Raw genomic sequence first — 22754 nt, 5'->3', positions numbered from 1 at the left:
AAAGTTCATAAATTTGTTTAATATTGTATAACAAAAATCTCTTTTGTCTGTACTCTTTACCACGTTTAACAGAAATGAATTCCTTTCTGCCAGGGCACTGCCAGCTTATGTCATCTCTTTCATAAAAATGTATCATATTCTGTATTGATTGATTTGGCACAGAATCTCTTCTTTTTTTTCTTTCAAATACTGATTGTTTTGGTTTTACACTCCTAGCAGTAAAGCCAGCAACTTCAAAAAAATTATTAAGTTTTTGAGGTGAAAAGGATTTGACGAGTTTTCCAAGAACTAAGGGATGCTTGGAAGGTGATTTTGGGAGACATCTCTTGATCCTAGCGGTAGCTTTACCCCAATGTGCTAGGTGACATTTTTAATGTTGGATCTGCACTGGTTTGACGAGCAAGGGCGGATTGCATCTTTTTCTTTTCTTTTTCACATTTTCGTAAATGACCTATCTTTCCCTCAGCTATTAACTTCTGTCGTTTTGCTTTATTTCTCTCATGATCTTTTTGACAATACACTTCTGCTGTTCCTGGATCATTCATTTTTTGTTTTCTGCATTGCTTAGCATGCTCGGCACCAGTTTTGGTCCCCACACCTGTACATATAGTCAAGAAACTTGTTAAGTCTATAACTGAACCAAAGAAGCAATTGAATTTACATTACATTTCCAAAAATTTCATAGTAAGCCTTTGATGTACATTACATTTTATTTGCAAGCTCAAAGAGTGAACATATGCTCAGCTCAAAGGAGATATGCCATGTTTGTTTAGAGTATAAATTAAAAATTACAAAGCTAAGAAATTGAGAAATTCTTTTTCATGTTTTTAACCCATTACTGGCCATTATCCCTTTTTTTGGGTCGTGTATATTTTACTTATTTCTATGTAAGCAATGGATCTTTTAGCCTTTATTGTTGCACCTGTAGGTTCAACTAACTGCTATAATGCCTGTAAATGTAAAAGAAATAACTTTTTTCTAAGTACTTCACATCAGGAAAATTATAAATTTGCCGATTTTTTGTTCTCGCACTTGGCAGCACTGTATGTCTGCTGGTAGTTCCTGGACGACATTGAGCTGTGATTTAGTTGTCTGGGTGTGTTTGTTAGGAACATATGGATGTCCATGTAAGATTAAGTATACTTCATATTTTTTCAAGTAAGTGCAATATCGATATATTTTATGCGTTCCAATAATGGGACAATGGCATGTTACACTATTCTTGTATACACATATTATACAGAGAAGAAGTGCATTTTACGTTCTTTATATCTGTTTTTTTTTTTTTTTTTCATATTCTATTCGAATTTTACGATTCCAACAGGATAAAAACATGCCGCGTGGACTTACACTTGAAGAAATTCTAGCAGAACTAGAGAACCATCAAGAGAGTGACGATGAAGATGATGACGTAGAATTGGCGATTATTCCACCCGATGCAGATGTAATAACAGATGAAGAAGACATTGACGAAAATGTACTGAACACTGAGTCTGTTGTACAAGGTGTAGCCGGTACTTTAGAGCTCATAACCAGCCGAGGTGAAGCTAATGCTACAGTTGTACCTCCAGAAGCCAAAAGAAGGAAAGCGTTAGGAGATGGAGCAGAAAGTGGTACATTATCTACAAAAAAATATAAGTGTAAGTGGTATAAATGTCAACCAATGTACACAAACACTAGTGATCCAGGGAAGAGCAACAAACATTATGTTGCGGAATGTCTAGCAAATAAGACAGTGGCCCAGGTGTTTGAGGATTTTTTTTCTGAGAAACTAATGGATACTATTATTGAACAAAGTGAAATCTATGCTTGCCAACATAACAAAATAAATTTTCTGCTAACCAAAGAAGAACTAAAATCATTTATTGGCATACTACTTCTGAGTGGTTATCATAAGCTTCCCCATGAGAATATGTACTGGGAACAGGCTCCTGATGTCGGTGTTCCTTTAGTCTTCAAATCCATGTCCAGAAATAGGTTTCAGGAAATAAAGAGATTCATTCATCTCAATGACAACTCCAAACTAGACAGAAACGACAAGATGTACAAACTGAAGTTGTACTTTGAAATGCTGAAAAAGGAATTTGGTAAATTTGGGGTATTTTATTCAGAACTCTCAATTGATGAAATAATGGTCCGTTATTATGGCAAACATCAAGCTAAAATGTTTCTGACAGGAAAGCCTATAAAATTTGGTGTCTTATAGGTTCCAATGGCTTTCTTTATAATTGTTTGCCATACTGTGGCAAGACTGACAACAAACAGGAGCCTTTAGGTGCAAGGGTAATAAATGAACTAACCAGCACGATTCCAGAATCAGAGTATCCGAATTATAAGCTTTTCTTTGACAACTTTTTCACCAGTGATGACACGCTGATCACACTCAGAAAGAGTAAAATGAATGCTACAGGAACAATAAGAGAGATCCGAACTAACACATGTCCATTGATTGCCTCAAAAAGAATGGCAAACGAAAAGGAATGAGGATTCTATGACTACGTGTTTGATAAAGAGAATGAAGCTTTGGTTGTGAAATGGAGTAACAACAAATCAGTAAGTGTAGCGGAAAATTACAGTACTATTACTCCCTTGAGTTCTACTAAAAGATACTCACGGGCAAAGAAAAAGGAACATTTTATTGAAGAATATAATGACCATATGGATACGTAGATCTACTGGACAAGCAGATATCACTTTGTAGGATGAGGATAAGATCAAAGAAATGGTGATGGCCATTATTCACACAGGTGATAGATACCTACATAGTAAACACATGGTGTACATACCAAGTTGCTAATTCTAATGAGAAGCTCTCACTTTTGCATGTCCGACGGAGAATAGTGATGTTTTACCTATCAAAGAAAACAGGATCAGTACCAAAACACAGAGGACCACAAGGAAGCAAATTCATGGGAGGACGGGTGAGCACAGATGTACGACTAGGTCCAGGAAATCATTTCATTGTGCCAAGTGAAACACAGAAGATATGTGCTTACTGCAAGAAAAAAACAGCAAAAATTTGTGATAGGTGCAATGTTGGTGTACACGACAAGTGTTTTGCTTCATTTCATACTGAATAGACATTCAATAACATTAAAACATTCTTTATTTATTGTTCGTGTTGTTTCTTACAACATTATGCATGGAGAATAAGGTTGCCAATTTGGATAGCGCATTTGGCCAACGTCTCAAAAATGGGACGGTCTGTAGTTTTTGTCTAATAAACTGAAAATTTTCAAAACAGCTTTTTATTCAATTAATCACTCAATGTAACGTATTTATGTATAAAAGTTTGCAAAAAATGATCCGATAGAGTTTTGGCCAGTAATGAGTTAAAAGTGTTGCACATAATAATGTTGCCTAATCCTTGCAGAGTAGGCTACGATATTCCTTCACTGTTAATAATTATAAAAATATTTTGAAGTTGTCAGATAAATACTAACAATATTGACAAGATTTGATACACTTGCTCATATAGCACATGGAATTATAGCCTACATTCTTCACTCAGGCTTTTGAAGTAATCAGGCTTATTCAAAAAAATGTTTCAGACTTATGCATAAATAAACAAACTTTGTTTACATTAAACTAATACTTACTTTCAAATTGTTTATAACTTTTATAACCAGCAAATTTACACTTCCAACATGAATAGCCACTTGAAACCTATACAACAATGGAGAGAGAGGACAGAAAACTGGAGGGAAAACATCTGACAGAATTGTTTCATTGGCTAGCTAGGCAAAGACATGTTGTGAGTGGCTGGTTTGATTTTTAGAGGGATACTCAAATAGACATTTATAACAAATGTCCTTCAGTAACAAGTTTTACAAAATTAATATTTATTAAATAGTTGTGTTTCATGTAGATTTACGGTACTGAAGACATCATATTACTCTTATATTACGAAGTTATCAAAAAGAAAATTTGATATTAGCTGTTCATTAATTTTATATTGAAATTATGTCAACAATTTGTTACGGAAGGGCATTTACAATTTCAGGGGAAATTTTATGTCTTTGATAAACATACCAAATTCCTTCTTTTAATTCCAATGTATTCCTGTTAGGCTAACTTAAGTGCCCACATAGATTTTGTCACAGGATCATCAATGTGTGTGATACAAATAATAATAATGAAATGTCCTTCTGTAACAGAAAATATTTTATTTTTTCTAAATGTGTGAGAAAAAATCACACAAATAATTTTTTAAAAAGGAAAATGATTATAGCCGGCTGGAGTGGCCGAGTGGTTCTAGGCGCTACAGTCTGGAACTGTGCGACCGTTACGGTTGCAGGTTCGAATCCTGCCTCGGGCATGGATGTGTGTAATGTCCTCATGGTAGTTAGGTTTAAGTAGTTCTAAGTTCTAGGGGACTGATGACCTCAGAAGTTAAGTCCCATAGTGCTCAGAGCCATTTTGAAAATGACTACAGTATATGGAACTACATAATTTTCTGAACAAAATTGCACAAAGTTTTATGGTGATTAAAACGTTTTTGAATTTCAGTACTTGCGGCATACAATATCACAGCCTGACCCAAATGCGAAGAAGATGGCTCTTGAATGAGATTCTCATTCTGCAGTGGAGTGTGCACTGATATGAAACTTCCTGGCACATTAAAACTGTGTGCCGGACTGAGACTCGAACTCGGGACCTTTGCCTTTCGCGAGCAAGTGCTCTACCATCTGAGCTACCCAAGCATGACTCACAACCCATCCTCACAGCTTTACTTCTGACAGTACCTCGTCTCCTACCTTCCAAACTTTACAGAAGCTCTCCTACGAACCTTGCAGAACTAGCACTCCAGAAAAAAAGGATATTGCGGAGACATGACTTAGCCACAGCCTGGGGGATGTTTCCAGAATGAGATTTTCACTCTGCAGTGGAGTGTGCACTGATATGAAACTTTCTGGCACATTAAAACTGTGTGCTGGACCAAGACTCGAACTCGGGACCTTTGCCTTTTGTGGGCAAGTGCTCCATCATCTGAGCTACCCAAGCACAACTCACAACCCATCCTCACAGCTTTACTTCTGACAGTACCTCGTCTCCTACCTTCCAAACTTTACAGAAGCACTCCTGCAAACCTTGCAGAACTAGCACTCCTGAAAGAAAGGATATTGCGGAGACATGACTTAGCCACAGCCTGGGGGATGTTTCTAGAATGAGATTTTCACTCTGCAGTGGAGTGTGCGCTGATATGGTAGAACACTTGCCCGCGAAAGGCAAAGGTCCCGAGTTTGAGTCTCGGGCCGGCACACAGTTTTAATCTCCCAGGAAGTTTCAAGAAGGCTCTTCTTTTAAAGCACCAACAATTAAATTTGCATGTAACGGCCACAAGTGTCTGTAGTTTCGATAACTGAAATCCAGATATTGCTGTCCTTGAGTTCACTGTGTATTTATTCAAGAACATTTATGTAAATTGTCGGTATGTAATTTTTACACAATGTTGATTCATCTGGTATATTTTGATTTAAGCAATATTTGTGCAGGAAGCCTTTGAGAATAGCATTTGTAAGTTTGCGAAGAGAAATATTGCTTGCAATGAATGCTTCACAAACATACATGTTAAACCGACTTTTTTGGTTACCTTTGGACATATCCCTGCTACTACAACTTGCTGTTGTCAGAAGTTTTTGTCATGGTCCTTTCTTCTACTCTCTTGCTATATGGAGACTTGTCTTGACATGCCAGTCTACTTGGAACTATTTTTTGCATGACACGTTTTTCTTGCAAACGCCTCAGTATAAAACAATTTCGTCATACGTAAATGTTCCAGGATGCTCACCTATCCATGAAACGACATTTCTTTTTTTGGACGCCATGGCACCCAACACATTACACACACATGTCGTAAACAAGTTCAACTGTGTACAAGTAAATAGAAAGCTAAACTGATATGATGGAAATACGATTAAAAGCTTGTGTAGTTTAATTGTTACCGACGCATACGGTATGACATTGGAGGGGATTAATTGGGGACACGGGTGCAGGAGCATTGACTCTTGTCTGCCTGTTCCTGTTCCTCTTCTGTAATGATTTCTCTAGGCAATGGCCTCTCAGTTAGCAATTGCACGCAGTTCTAGGTCTCGGTCAATCTGTGAGACATCAAAACTAGATCAAGCTAGATACCGCGTCAACATTTTTAATATATTGTTAACATAGAAAGAGAATATGCATCATCACTAGTTTTTAGTTATGCAATAACTGGTGAAAGGAGCCAAATACACAAATGTATATGCAACATGCAAATGAATGTAATTCAGTCTCAAGTCAATCTCACAAAGACTCAAATTATGTGATTTCAAAAAAGTAAAAATAACTGGCCAACGCCAGAGAAAGACATTAATCGCCAAACATTAAAAAAAGCATACTGTGTAAAATCCCTTAGGGACCTCCTGGATGACAAGTTAAAATGGAGTTAACATGTAAACTAATCAACAAGTTTTGTTCAGTGTAGTTTGCTGTTAGAAACATCAGTCCTTGTGACCTAAAGATAAAAGTGTTGGTTTATATTCTACATTTCACTCCCCATTGCCTCATGGAATTATCTTCTGGGACAATGTAACTAAACTAAAGAAAGTAAAGCAGACTATTCTATAGGCCATTTTAAGACTCTTGGAATTCTTATCCTGCTTCCAAATACCAGTATGTTAACTCTGTAATGACGTATGTAGCTGACAATAAATATTAGTTCCACTGAACTGTGATTGCATGGATATGAACAAAGAATTTGCTTGCTTAGCTTGTTTAAGTTTGAAACTGGTATCTGAGACTGTATAGCCTTTGATGATTTCTCCAGCATCATGACATGAAATATTAGGCACAGAATCATACCTTGGCCCACAAAACAAAGTTCATTTAGGACATAAATACTGGCTATGAAAGCCTGCATTATATTGTTGAACAAGACAATCATGGCAATCACAAATATGTGGTAGTCATATGTGATTGAGATGTTGATCACGAGAAACTAACTGATTAACCATGGCTGTTAGTGCTTCCTGTTTGTCCAGAACTCCAAACTGAAGCATCAAATTCCCCCACTCAGAAAATCATGATTTTTGTCATAACAACATTGTGCAAGCTCTTCAGTTCATCAGGTGACAATGACTGCACAGAATATCTGACTCAATAAGTGTACCACTAGAAATTCTTCAAATTTTAACAGTATATTTCAAAAATATTTATCCGTTATTGAGGAGCACATTAAAAATATGGTTTTTGGATATGGTACTTATACATGTAAAATACGTGTATAAAATCAGTCATGAGACAAAAATGCAGTTTATAAAGTGATTCAACATCGAGAGATATGGTGTAAAGTGCCTCCGTTATCATCAAAAGGCATCTGGGAGCCTCATTTTATATTACTAAAGCACATGCAAAATATTTGTGCATGTAAAATCTGATCTGAGCTGTAAAAATGCCTTTGGTTTATTTCAATTTCACATAAGTAAACCATCAAAATTTTACTAATATCTCTGGCTGAAAAATCGGGTACCAGTTGCCTCATTCTACCTTCCTCAGAACCTTTAAAAATGTTTCCAAAAATTTTGGCATGCAAACATATTCACACGTTTTTATGCCGAGAGAGGAGACAGTGGCAGTGGGAATGAGACAGGAAAGTAATAAATACTAGAAGATAGTACACAGTGGTTGTGGTATAGATAGTGTGAAGGAGACAATGGCAATGTGAGAGAAGGACACAGTAGCAATGAAACATAGTTGAAAATGATGGATCAGTGCTAGAAAAAGAATGAAGGAGAGTGTCACTGGGAGAGGAATAAAGAGAATGAGTAGGAGAAAGTGGAAGTAGATGAGAGCCAGTTATAATGAGAGACTGGGTGTATGACAATGAAAAGAGAGAGATAGTGATAGTGAGGGGAGGCAGCACCAGTGGGAAGGAATGGATGCGATGGTATCAATAAGAGAAAATAAGATGGAGACAGTGACAGTGAAAGGAGAGTAATAGGACAGGATGAAGGAGACTGTGGCTCTGAGACACGTGACAGTGACAGTTAGAGAGACTCAAAGGGATCAAGACATTGAGCTGGGCTGAACGAGTGAGTGAGAAAGGGAGTGAATCTGATTGAGCAACTTACAGTGATGGACTAGTGAGTTTGAATGAGTTACAGTTAGGGGCGCTGATGTGTGAGAAGTGAGTTGCATCTTAAAAGGAGTGTGAATATGCTCGCATGCCAAAATTTTTGGGAACATTTTTAATGGTGCTGAGGAAGACAGAATGAAGCAGCTTACACACCACTTTTCAGTCAGAGTCTTTTAAATAGGGGCATATGCACCTTTTTTGTGCTCAGATAGGAGCATTTTTCCATTGTGACACACTATGACTCATAATTAGATACTGAAAATATGACTGATAACAATTAAATTAAACTAAGTGTGATACTTGTAACAATACTATTTAAAACTTCAAAGTGATGCTATGTACTGTTGTTTGATGGGAATTACCTAATAATTGACTCATGCCACATGTTTTGTAGAAAATTAAGTCTGTTTATCATTGGATAAATGAATTATGAGATTGTAAAATGAGCACTGCAGATGTGGTATGAGATTTATTTTAATAAACATTCACAAAATCTATGGTATTGTGGAAGACCATTGCATTAAAATTCATGAGATCCTTATGTGATGTTTCACATCTCATACAAACAACATATAGCTTCTGAATGACTTGTGCATATTCATGCCACATTTTCTGACACCACATCAAAAATGTTTGAGAGGCATTACAAATTGTACTTCAATATGTTGGAGCATAATGTGAATGAATCTGTGTTTTGCTGATGTCACATCAGAAATGCTTGAGAGACAGTACTATATCTTATCTGGATATGCTGAAGCATGATTTGAATGAATCTTTGTTTTGTTGTATGACTGGACACCAGCTTATAGTCAAAACAGTGAGCTGATGAAAATCAAAGTGCACCAATAAAAAAAAAATGTTGCTGGAAAAATTATGGAGAATATATTTTTGTACTCATAGTTCATAAACAGATTTTAGTACAGTGTCAGACAAAGGTTGGCTCTTTGTTTGTAGCACTGTATGATTTTAATTCTATAAAGCACAAGGAAACAATTTAGCATGCCAAAAATATATTCTTACATGAGAAAAATATTTCTGATTGCACATAAGGCTGCCAGATTTCAGGAGAGAAGAGCCTCAAGACGGTGTAGGAATATAAAATGTGCAGCAGCCTTTGCCTTTGAGTAGGAACAGTAAGAAAAGTGCTGCTAGGTAACAGTCATGGAAGAGGTGTAGGTCTTCAGTTTCATAAGAAGTTAGATGATTATTATTAATATTATTATTATTCCAGAATGAGATTTTCACTCTGCAGCGGAGTGTGCGTTGATATGAAACTTCCTGGCAGATTAAAACTGTGTGCCCGACCGAGATTCGAACTCGGGACCTTTGCCTATCGCGGGCAAGTGCTCTACCATCTGAGCTACCGAAGCACGACTCATGCCCGGTACTCACAGCTTTACTTATGCCAGTATCTCGTCTCCTACCTTCCAAACTTTACAGAAGCTCTCCTGCGAACTTAGCAGAACTAGCACTCCTGAAAGAAAGGATATAGCGGAGACATGGCTTAGCCACAGCCTGGGGGATGTTTCCAGAATGAGATTTTCACTCTGCAGCGGAATGTGTGCTGATATGAAACTTCTTGGCAGATTAAAACTGTGTGCCCGACCGAGACTCGAACTCGGGACCTTTGCCAAGGTCCCGAGTTCGAGTCTCGGTCGGGCACACAGTTTTAATCTGCCAGGAAGTTTCATTATTATTATTATTTACTGCTGAGGATGCTAAACAGCAAGACCATCAGCATCCTTGCATTAATGATATATCCATGAGTATGGTGAAAATTTATGAAATAAAGGTCAATAAAATGGAAAACTAATTTTCATCCCCCCACAAGAAGTGCAAGGTAACCCCAACAAGCTGAGCTTCAGAAAAGCACATAACAAAATCCCAACAAGACACAGCAGAATATAAAACCATGGGTAAAATAACTAAAAATAGAGTTAAAGAATTGCCAAATAACTGCAGCTTTATGACTACTTATAAACAATGAGTGATCCAGCCACTTTGTGACATATTAAAATCTCACATCCAGTATTTTGGGAAGAATTCCGGACACCACACAAAATTATGGGAGAAGTGTGAAGTCATCGGCATTTTTTAGCCAAGTGCAGAGCTGAATTATGTGACTGGGTGTTTAGGATCTTTGTGTGAGAGCTTCACAAAAGATTATCACACTTGTGACCTACATGCATGCATGAGCACTGTGTGTGTGTGTGTGTGTGTGTGTGTGTGTGTGTGTGTGTGTATGTTTGTGTGTGTGTGCGTGTGTATGGGCAAGCATGCTCATGTTTGTACTCTAGCTCAAGAATGGATTCATTTCAAAAGCTGGACGTATTCTTTATTTTTTGTTGTGCCTGTCAATGACTCAGCCCTTCTGCTTTCCAGTGAGTGGCCATCTTCATTCCAAAAGCATTTACTTTCCTGATAATATAAGACATGCAGAAACATCATAATCACTGATTGATAAAGTATCAGAACTCCGGTTAGAGGAAGCACATGAAACTTTCAAGGATGTTTATGATTAGAAATTATGTGACCAATTAACACTGAACAAAGAGAAAACAAACAGAATGCACTTCAACACAAAGAGGGAACACAACAGTAGAACCAACTGATTTGTGTATGTGTTTATATATATAAGTACAATATAACTTCTGCAGTAATGTGTTCATTGTAAATAAGTGTGTATGTGTATGTGTGTGTGTGTGTGTGTGTGTGTGTGTGTGTGTGTGTGTGTGTGTGTAAGTACAATCTAACTTCTGCACCATTTCAGTGCAGTAATGTGTTCATTGTAAATAAGTATTATAGTGGTTGTTTCACACGTTTATTATCTTATAAATAAATTTTAAAAAACTTTTTTATTTTAAATTCAACGCATTAGTATTTGTAAAATGATTCTTTCATATAGTGTTCATTAAAAAATGACGATCATTCCACTTGGGAGTCGTGAAATGGTACATTAGCTTCTTAGTTTGAGTTGTAAATATTTGTCTTGTATTGTTGTTTTTCTGACATGTTCTACATCCTGGAGGAGCTCCTCACTACAGATCAATTGGAATGAAAGTAAATCTAATCTAATCTAATCTAATCAATTGTTGCATGTAGTACTGTCAATAATATTTATAGATTTTATAACAAGCACAAAGCATTTGGGATTAAAATTGTCAGTTAACATGGAATGAACACACAAAGATGCTAACAAAAAGGAATACCATCAGCATGTTTTAGTCTTAGGTTTCAAGCATCTATTTGTAACAGTCAATATCTTGTGGTGACAATGTTGCAGCATACACTCAGTTGTTACCTACTGGATTCTTTTCTGGGACGCGAATGCAAAAAAAATCGATATAGATTTTATAGTGCAGAAAAGTATCTTAAGATTGATAACTAGAAGTAATCATTAGGCTCACTGTAAAGAACTTTCAAAAAACTTTGTGTATCTACTGCACCAATGAATACATCTACCGATCTGCTGTGCATACCGGGGAAAACATTTCACTAATAGTTCCGTACATAACCATGACACAAGATTTGGTTAAAGTGTGTAAACCATATACAAAAGGTCCATAGCCACTTTGTTGCCTAGACATGGCACAAAGAAACTTTTTTTCTGTTTTCTGAAACTGGTCTCTAGGTTGGCAATTTTCACCAAATGAAAAAGTTACCTGCTCTATAAATGAATATTGAACAGAGTTAAGAGCACATTTTTTTCATGCAGAACATAAAAAAACTGGTTTCTCCTTTAAATAAGCATTGAATTATTGGGGTCATCTGCTAAGAAAAATTCTATTTTAATTTTTTTTAATACCCCATTTTTTTATCCACATCATTAATTTTCCTTTTCAAGATCACCTCCTCCCTTACAAAGTGCTCTCTCTCTCTCTCTATCTATCTATCTATCTACCTGTCTGTCCCTAACATTTGTTAATTTCAGTAGCAGACAGGTTTCTGATGCTGTGCTAATAAAATGTCTCAGAATTTTAAAGTTAATGGCTGAGGAATACATAAAATTCTCTGTAAATTAAGTAATTGTTTACCTAAATTTGCCTCCTTCTTCTTAACATAAAATTAAGGTACATCTCTTTCAAACCACTGAGCTAACATTAATAAACACATAAAAAAAGTTTTGCATCACCTTAGTTCCAAGAGTTCCAGAATCTGTACAGAAAATTGGAATAGAGATCAACATAAACATCATTTCCGCCCTTTTTACAGCTCATTAAAACCATACATTGAATGTTGTACTACCATAGACCGAGACCTTCAGATGTGTGGTCCAGATTGCTGTAACTCTAATACCCAGTAGCACATCTTCTTGCACTGATGCATGTCTGTACCCGTTGTGGCATACTATCCACAAGTTGATCAAGGCAATGTTGGGTCCTGATTGTCCCACTCCTAAACGGCGATTCAGTGTAGATCCCTCAGAGTGGTTGGTGGGTCACATTGCCCATTAACAGCCTTATTCAATCTATCCCAGGGATGTTCGATAGGGTTCATGTCTGGAGAAAATGCTGACCACTCTAGTCGAGCACCTACTGAAATAGCTAAAGGAGAATTAAAAGATGCATTTTATACAGAGCTTAACGGAGTTCTTAGACAAACAAATTCTAGGCACATAAAAATTTTAATGGGTGACTTGAACACAAAAGTTGGTTCAGAAAATGAAGGGCTTGAACATACCATGGGTGTGCTTGGTGTGGGGATCAGGAATGTAAATGGTGAATTGTTGACAGATACGTGCACTAAACATGACCTAGTCATTGGAGGCGCATTGTTTCCACATTGTAACTGTCATAAGATAATGTGGGTTTCTCCAGACCACATTACCAAAAATCAAATAGACCACATAGTCATAAGCTGCAAGTTCTGGCACTCTCTGTTAGATGTCAGAAACAGAAGAGGAGCAGACATTCGAAGTGACCACCACCTAAAGTGCGCGTCATATATCTTGGCGGCCGAGTTTAGGTTCGTTCTGCGCATCTGACGTCACAAAACACAGTCAGCCAATGAACAGAGAACGCCGTTGCCAGATCTTGACAGCAGTGCAGAGCACGGACGAGTGTCTTCAGTTTTAGAAACGTTCAGTCATAAATAAAGTAATAGAACAAAAGCAATGTCTTGATAGCAGACTTTCTTTTACAGAAAGTTTGGAAAAAGCATTCTTTATACCAATTGCTTCATTGTCTATTAATTAATTAAACCAAACAAGCAATAAGACTCCTAATTCAGGCGATAGCAAGGAAAGGTGTTTGTTTCAATCTCACGAACTGCTTTTTCGCAATAAAGAACAGCGGTAATTGTTTATTTCCTATTGTACTTCGACGAAGCGTGAGTAATTCATAGTCATACCAACAGTGTTTATAAGTAGTTGCGTGAGATGTTAGAGTCCTTATGTAGTCACACTGTTCGAGGTGCTGAGGTAGCGGAACGGTTAAGGTGTTGGTCTACCAATTGTAAGGTTATGAGTTCAAACCTTGCGCGGTGCCTAATATTTTCTTTATTTAAAAACAATATTGGAGTGCCTTACTTCACGAATTTTATTCGTTTGAATGAAATTTCTAGTGCTTTGCCTCTTCATTAACTTTTTCGCTGCTGCAGACACGTGCTCCCCGCATTCCGCGGTGTGCGCGATTTTGTCATCACTGCACTTCTCGCCTGTGCAGACACATGGTGTTCCCACTGCTTTGACACACTTATCATTTGATTTCACAAAAACTATTTGGCCAAAAAACTTGATTTTTACACGTCTTCTTGCCTGATACCTTCCCACCATAAATGACTTAATTTTGTTTTGATGTGCAGCATTAAATGTAGTAAACCATTGCACGAAATTTTGAAGAGTTTGCAGAGGTAAAAGTCCATAGCGTATACTTTCCGTATGGTCGATTTTAGTTGCAACAATGTTGAGAATGAAATGTGGACAAGATACCTAAATTTCATATAATATTTACTGTATAAAAATATCTCATTTAATTTAAGTATCACATAGGTGTCGTATGTAATATTGAGAAATATTCCGTCTTTCGCGACTGTAATAAAAGTTTTATATACACACGGCGCGTTTGGCTTTATTTTAAAGCACTTCCATCGGTGAAAGGTATGGCACATACACAATGGTATTCATGTTCTATTTCTTGTTTTTGTTCCACAGTCGCAGTTTTACCAATGGTATTGAAATATATCCCTCTTCTGCAACTGTAATAATCGACTTATTTAGACCAGATGCGTTTCTCTCTTTTGAAGCATCATAAGAGGACTGTATTTTGTGTCCTCCATTGCCAAGTCACCTTTCGTAGTTTTGTGCTGCGGTAGCACAATATTCAACGTTTGTGTTGGCTCATCAGTGTTGTAGCAAATAAATGCTGTTTGTGTGTGCCACACACAAAATTATATTTGACATAGCTCTGAGCACTTCACTGACAGACGGTATATTCAAGTCCTAATGTTTTTGTAAGTCCTCAGTTTTGTTTAATATGTTTTGTCTACTTCCTTTTGATTGATTGAAGTGCTTTAAAATAAAGCCAAACGTGCCCAGTGTAAGTAAAACTTTTGTTACAGTCGCGAAAGGTGGAATATTTCTCAATATTACATACGACACTTATGTGGTACTTAAATTAAATTAAATATATAGGTATCTTGTCCACATTTCATTCTCAACATTGTGGCAACTAAAATCGACCATACGGAAAGTATACTCTATGGACTTTTACCTCTGCAATCTCTTCAAAATTTCGTGCAAAGGTTTACTATATTTAATGCTGCATAATAACTGCGTTGAACATCGAAGCAAAATTAAGTCATTTATGGGGGGGAAGGTATCAGTCAAGAAGATAGGTAAAAATCTAATTTTTGAGCCAAATAGTTTTTGTGGAATCGAATGATAAAGAGTGTCAAAGCAGTCGGAACACAATGTGTCTGCACAGGCGAGCAGTGCAGTGACAAAATCGCCCACAGCGCGGAATGCAGGGAGCACGTCTTTGTAGCAGCGAAAGGGTTAATGCGGCCGTGGTGGCTTTACTTCATGAACTGCGCGCTCCCCCCCCCTTACACGTAAGCTTGCGAACTATGCTATACTATGGCGCTGCTTCTATTGGCGCGTGCGTCGTGTGCAACTGGCAACGCAGCAATCTCCAGCGTCTGGGCGGGCATGCGCGAGCCGCCAAGATAAAAGAATTGAACTATAGTTTTGGCAGAATTCAGACTGAAGATAGTGGCAAACAGAACCAAGCTCAATCACAAGTACAAGAAAATAGATGTTACTAGATTAAATGACCAACAGATCAAATAAACATTTGCCCTTGAACTACAAAACAGATTCCAGGTCCTCTCTGAAGAAAACTTTATGGAAGAGGGAACTGAAACATGTTGGCAAAAAAATCAAAGACAGTTATTCAGATGTGGAAGAAAACATCTTAGGATTTAAGGCACATCAAAGGAAGGAATGGATCTCTGATGCTTCATGGAATGAAATCAGCCACAGGAAAGAATTAAAACTTAAGTTAAATCTTAGTAAGACAAGAGTGCAGAAGAGTGAAGTGCATAAAGAATACATGGAGGCGAACAAAAAAGTGAAAATATGGCTACGTCGAAATAAAAGGAAATCGATAGATGAACAAGCAAAATTAGCAGAATAGGCAGCAAGACAAGGAAATATGAAAGAGCTCTACAATATAACCAAATGGTTGTTAATGAAGAACTTCAACCAGGTAAGAACAAGGATGGGGTGATGCTTACAACTCAATAGACACAGCTACAGAGATGGAGGGAGCACTTCAAGGAACTGTTAAATTGTGAAGACAACCAAGCGGAACAGGTAAGAGATGTTCCAGAGAAAGTCGAAGAAGATCAAGATATAAATTTGCAGTGCCCCACAATGGACGAAATTAGGATGGTTTTGAAAACACTAAAGAATACAAGTGCTTCAAGCCTAGACAACATAACACCGGAGATCTTAAAAGCCGATATTGAAAGTACTGTTAAAATGCTCCATCCCTTGCTGAAGCATATTTGGCTTGAAGAGAAATCTCCTAAGAAGTGGAAAAATGATTTGGTGGTAAAACTCCCAAAAAAGGGAAATTTGTCAGACTGTAACAATTGGTGTGGTATTACATTGTTGTCAATGCCCAGTAAGGTCCTCACCAGAATCATTTTAAACAGAATTAAAGAGTCTCTTGAAAAGCAACTGCATAAAGAACAGGCCAGTTTTAGGGCACAACGAAGTTGTATTGATATTATTAACACTCTTAGGATCATTTTAGAGCAAAGCAAAGAATTCCAAGCAACCATGTACCTGGCATTCATTGATTTTCAAAAGGCCTTTGATTCCGTGAAACATAAAGTGCTCTGGCAGGTGTTGCGAAAGTATGGCATACCACAGAAGATCTTAAACATCATAAAATATCTATATGATGGCTACAAATGTTGCGTACTCCACAAGGGAAATATGACAGAGCCCATAAAAGTAACAACTGGAGTCTGGCAGGGTTGCATTTTATCACCAACACTTTTTCTACTTATTCTAGACTCAGTTATGAGAAGAGTCATAGCAGGCAGGACACGAGGAAGCCATTGGGGGATCCATGAAAGTCTGGAGGATTTGGATTTTGCAGACAACATAGTTTTATTAGCTCAAAGGCTGACTGATATGCAAGCTAATTTAAACTTGCTAAAGCAAGAAGCAGAGACTGCTGGCCTCAAGATAAATACAGGTAAAACAAAGGAAATGAGAGTAAATTCAGGGAACATGGAGTTACCACTGTTAATAGGGGAGCAGCGGGTGGAGACTGTCAACTCATTCCTGTATCTGGGTAGTACAGTGATGGAAGATGGTGGAGCTGAAGATGACGTGAAAAACCACATTAAAAAGGCAAATGCTGCCTTCATAAAATTGTATCCAATATGGAAAAATAGAAATATCATGTACAAAACAAAAATCTGTATTTTTAATACAAATTTAAAGGCTGTCCTTCTGTACTCCAGTGAAAGCTGGAAAATGAATAAAAAGATAACATCCCAGTTACAAAGCTTCATAAATAGATGTCTTCGATGCATCATGACTACGTATCTGATGGCCAGAAAAAATATGTAATGAGGAGCTCTGGCGAATAACAAACCAGATACCTATAGAAGACCAGATACGAGAGAGAAAGGAGTGGGGTTGGTTGGGGCACACCTTGAGAAAACCTGATGGAGTCATCGAGGAAAAAGCATTGGAATGGAATCCCCAGGGAACAAAGAATAGAGGAAGACCTAGGGGCACATGGAAGAGGACACTGGAAAGGGAAGCAAAAAGAGTTGGCAAGACCTGAGCAGAATTGAGGCAAATGACCAAAGACAGAGACAGATGGCGAGTTCTCCTGGATGCCCTATGCCCCCACAGGGGCCAAAGGAATTAAGTCAAGTAAGTCTACTTGAGCTATGTCATTATCCTGAAGGAAGTCATTCACAAGATGTGCATGATGGGGGTGCAAATTGTCGGCCATGAAGACATATATCTCACCAATATGCTGCTGACATGGTTGCACTATCGGTCAGAGGATGGCATTCATTTATCATACAGCCATTTGGCCCATTGCATGACCACCAGCAGTGCACATCGGCCCCACATAATGCCACTCCAAAACAGCAGAGAACCTCCACCTTGCTCCACTTGCTGGACAATGTGTCTAAGGCAATCAGCCTGATCGGGTTGCCTCCAAACACGTCTCAGACTGTTGTCTGGTTGAAGGCATATGAGACACTCATCAGTGAAGAGAACATTATGCTAATCTTGAGTGGTCCATTCGGCATGTTGTTGGGCCCATCTGTACCGCGCTGCATGGTGTGGTTGCAAAGATGGACCTCGCCATGGACATCGGGAATGAAGTTGTGCATCATGCATCCTATTGCACACAGTTTGAGTCATAACATGATGTCCTGTGGCTACACAAAAAGCATTATTCAACGTGATGGCGTTGGTGTCAGGGTTCCTCCAAGCCATAATCCATATGTAGTGGTCATCCACTGCAGTAGTAGCCCTTTGGATCCTGAGCGAGGCATGTCATCGACAGTTCCAGCCTCCCTGTATATCCTCCATGTCCAATCAACATTGGTTTGGTTCACTCTGAGATGCCCGGACACTTCCATTGTTGAGAGCCCTTCCTGGCACAAAGTAACAACGCAAATGGTATTGACCGTTTAGGCATGGTTGAACTACAGACAACACGAGCCGTGTACATCCTTCCTGGTGGAATGACTGAAACTGATCAGCAGTTGGACCCCTCTGTCTAATAGGTGCTGCTTATGCACAGTTGTTTACATCTTTGGGTGTATTTAGTGAGATCTGAAAGTCAAAGGGACTGTGTCTATGATACAATATCCACAGTCAATTTCTATCTTCAGGAGTTCTAGGAACTGGGGTGACGCAAAACTTTTTTTGATGTGTGTATAATCATACAACAGATTTCATCAAATACTAGACAGAGGTGCATTGGCTCTATTGACCAGCTCAAATTTCAGAATGAAAAATATTTACAGATATGTGACTTAAAATGAAACAAGGTTCTAATTAAGTGTTTCATGTATAATTCTAATCTTATTCAAACACTCTAGATATAACTGATGGCTATCAAACAACTATAATGCTGATGCACATTGTCCAATACAGAACTACAAAAGAAATTAAAATTATGGCTCCTGAACAATCCTGTAAATTCAACAGATGAGTTTCTAGATTTAATACACTCATATGATGGAAGACCATCTATCTGAAAATATGTGAATCTCAGATCTTAGGAGACTGTGTCACAAACTGTAAATATTTGAATCTTAGATCTGAATACTGTGTCACAAACTGTAAGTTCCTGAATCTATGTATTCCAATAGCAAACTGGTTTTACATATAGTCCATATATGCAACATTGTTCTCTCAATTAAATTTAGAAAAAGTTGTGTAGATAATAATGCCACGCAATAATATGTAACTCAATAAGTAAGGCTCTGACTTATCCAGAAGACTGGAACAGAGAAAACTTTTTTTTGTAATCAGTTGATGTTGGATCAAAATAAATAAATAAATAAATAAATGGTAGTTAAAGGGGATGGGTAGACTGAGAATCAAATGAGAACAGTTTTCTTTAACAGATCTACCTAGTTATACCTCATGGACCAATTCAAATCTTTAACTAACCACTGATTGTTCTTTGTCGTTGCCAAACTCAAAAAATTTGTCTTGCACAAAACTTGGCACATGTTCTTTCTGGAGACTGCTCTTCCAGTATAAACATTTGAACACAGCCCAGTTTCAAATTGTCACAAACATAAACATACAGCAAATATTCCAGTAAGGAATAAAAACAAATATAACTGTGTTGCATTATTGTTAACTCAATGCCTTCAAAAAAGATGTAAAATAAAAAGAAGGAAGCAATCACAGGTAATTAAATAAGTAGCATACATTTTATACACACATCAAAAAAAGTTTTGCATCATCCCTGTTTCCAAAACTCCTGAATACAGACGCTGACTGTGGATATTGTATCACAGACACAGTACCATTGACTGTTCAGAGATGTCACTAAACACATCCAAAGATTTAAGCAACCATGCATGAGCAGCGCCTATTATATGGAGGGGGTCCAACAACCGATCAGTTCCAGTCATTCCACCAGGAAGGAGGTACACGGCTCGAGTTGTCTGTAGTTCAACCATGCCTAGACAGTCAATACTGTGGTTCAGTCATGTCTGCATTGTTACCATTGTTACTTTGTGCCAGGAAGGACTCTCATCAAGGGAAGTGTCCAGGCGCCTCAGAGTGAATATGCAAGAGGACATGCTACTGGGCATTAGAGGTACCGGTGTGTACAGCAATCTGGATCACTACCTCTGAAGGCCTCACTGTATGGTGGTACAGCATGCAATGTGTGGTTTTCATGAGCAATAAAAAGGGCGGAAATGATGTTTATGTTGATCTCTAGTCCAGTTTTCTGTACAGGTTCCGGAACTCTAAAACTTTTTTTGGTGTGTGTATAATTATACCATTTAGTATCAGTTAATAATTTTTAAAAATATATATAAAGGTGTCATTTACAACCTGAATAATGACTTTTTTACAGGGCCACTCTGGTTCAAGCCCAATGAACCTCATCCACTCTTCTTGCCTTAGGACAAAGTCAAGAGCAAAGTAAACTCCGCGCCCTGTTGCTTCCACGCGGCCATTTATACCACCTTGATCTATAGGCTTTCCAGTGGCTACTGACAATGCAGCTAGATCACTGTAACCTATGAAAATTAAGCCAAAGGATTAAATACTAACAGATTTGATGTTAATATTGTCAAATTCATGGAGCAAGACAAATATTGACATTAGTATCTACAACGCTCCAGATAACTATCTGTGTTTGTTAATCTGCACAATATCATAACTTAGTTACCTAGTATTACAAAGAGAATTTAATGATGATTTTAGCAGTCTGAAAATATGTTTAATCATATTTACTGGAATTAAATAAACACAATACAACAGAATGATTACTCATTCACAGCATGTCATTCTGCCAGGTACATGCACATAGGGAACTTCACAGCAATGAGTTGGTAGGTAAATCAACGAAAGGATTTTCTCAAAGAAACTTGTTTGCAAAGTAAGTAATACATGCAGCAACCCTGTTGCTATATATCTGCAATGACAACTGAAAATTCTTGCCAGAATTAGTCTAGATTAGACGAATTCTTCATTGCATGGATCGATGTTGAGGAGATTCTTGTGAATGTGGAACATTATGTGTCATTAATAAAACAATAAGACAATAATAATGATGATAATGATAATACATTCAGAAAATAAACTGGTCCTGTTTCGAATTCCATCAAAGGAGTAGAAAGAGTTGGCTCCAAGTAGGTTCCTATGGTTACTGTCAAGTTATTGAAAATGGGTCTTACTGAATAGTGGATTAATTCTTGGATTTAAATGCCTTCAGGTCTTTATGTTGATTGTTCTTGTGAAATGAGCTGATTGTTGGAACAGAAGATATACTATTTATTACTTACAATGAATTTCACTAATGAACAAATATGCTGAGAAGCATTAGTTAGTACACCTGGTTCTCTGAACAGGCTTCTACACGCTTTTCATGAAATCACGGCACAAATAATGTATATTACATGCTTTTGGACTCTGAAAAATTTTGTTTCACTTGAAGAGTTACTGCAAAATATGATGGGGCCTACCATATGACCCTATGGGATGAAAGCAAGCATAGAATGCCATCTTTTTTATTTATAACAATATTGTGAAAAGAATAGAGTGCTACTCATCACATAGAGGCACTGATTTGCAGACAGGCACAATCGAAACACCATTAAATATTTAAGCTTCCGGCCAAAAGGGCTTCTTCAGTAATAGAAAGTACACACACATTCAGACAAGCACAACTCACACTCACATAGGGCCACTGTCTCCAACAGTCTGGCAACAGCAGCCAGAAACAGTCACCATGTATGAGCGAGTTGTGCATGTGTGAATGTGTGTGTGCTTCCTATTTCTGAAGAAGGCCTTTGGGCAGGAAGCTTAAATATTTAGTATCTATTGGTTGTGCCTGTCTGGAACTCAGTGCCTCCTCTACGTGGTGGGTAGCTATCCATCAACTTCATAAAACTGTTGTTATTCCATCCTCGACTTTCCACTGTCAGCTTTCTTATTTTTAAGTTTATTTTTATATCTGATGACATTTGTGTTACAAATAATTATTTTTTTACACACTTCAACACTTCATCGTATGTTCCCCCAAGTGAATTTATTATGAAGTTGTAATCCCAGGAATTTAACATCGTCTACCTCTTTCATCTGCACTTCTTCATACTTTATGCATATGCTGTATGGAAACCTTTTACACGTTCTGAACTGCTTCTAGTGTGTCTTTTCATCAGTTGATGGCAGTGAGTTGGTAATAGACAATTTATTAAGGACTATGAAAATGTCATTAGCAGTCCTTTCTAGATCTATGTTCAATTTACTATTTACTGCAGTCTGCAAACAAAACAAACTTTTTATGTGGCAATGTAACTAATGATAGGTCATACAAGAAAATGCAATGGCCCCATGCAGAACACTATTACAACTACTTCCCAATCATTGCACGATATGACTTGATCTATTTTACAGCACTGCCAGTCACACCATGTTTTTCTGATTTCCTTTAAAGGTTATATTGGTTCATGCAGTGAAATTCCTTTAGCAAATCATAGAAAATACCTGCAGTCTGTAATTTACTATCCAATGAATTCAGTACATTCTCACTAAATGTGCAAATAGCCTCGTCAATATTAAAACCCTTCAGGTCCTGGACTCAAACCTTGCTTCAATTTTAAAAGACAAGGAACTGGTCCTGTGTGTTTTGGTCTGATTGCATTCATACTATTGCAGCAGGAATGAACATAAACCAGTGCAGATGACAAACTTTATCTCATAATTACACCAATGAAAAAAATAAATAAAATAAAAAACAGATAATTATTCATATCATCACTGTCTATAAGTAGTGAAGAAACAACAATGATTGTCCATTTACAACATAAATTTCTCACTAATATAAGAGAAGCAAATAATTTGATTTATTTATCCTTAGAAAATATTTTTTCTACATACATATATGCATTAATTCTA

The 22754-nt window shown here is 37.4% G+C and overlaps 2 protein-coding genes across 2 annotated transcripts in view; one reads left to right on the top strand and one right to left on the bottom strand.

Annotated features, from left to right (window-relative positions):
• Positions 1-1333: 1333 nt before the first annotated feature.
• On the top strand, positions 1334-3080 carry LOC126443111 (piggyBac transposable element-derived protein 3-like). Its single transcript, XM_050090889.1, has 3 exons — positions 1334-2147; positions 2207-2466; positions 2748-3080. Exons 1-3 carry the CDS (start codon positions 1334-1336, stop codon positions 3078-3080), a joined length of 1407 nt encoding a protein of 468 aa, XP_049946846.1.
• A 25-nt stretch (positions 3081-3105) lies between these two features.
• Positions 3106-22754, bottom strand: part of LOC126442985 (glutamate dehydrogenase 2, mitochondrial-like) — a 91460-nt gene continuing 71811 nt past the window's right edge. Inside the window, exons 4-9 of the mRNA XM_050090864.1 lie at positions 20181-20371; positions 18726-18858; positions 12015-12103; positions 11776-11780; positions 3600-3666; positions 3106-3225 (exon numbers count right to left, since the gene is read on the bottom strand). Of these exons, the coding sequence (XP_049946821.1) occupies positions 3106-3225; positions 3600-3666; positions 11776-11780; positions 12015-12103; positions 18726-18858; positions 20181-20371 (605 nt within the window). The remainder of the gene's footprint in view (positions 3226-3599; positions 3667-11775; positions 11781-12014; positions 12104-18725; positions 18859-20180; positions 20372-22754) is intronic.

Source organism: Schistocerca serialis, chromosome 1 (assembly GCF_023864345.2).
Source record: "Schistocerca serialis cubense isolate TAMUIC-IGC-003099 chromosome 1, iqSchSeri2.2, whole genome shotgun sequence".
Lineage (NCBI taxonomy): Eukaryota > Metazoa > Arthropoda > Insecta > Orthoptera > Acrididae > Schistocerca > Schistocerca serialis.
This window is presented reverse-complemented; position numbering and strand designations above follow the sequence as displayed.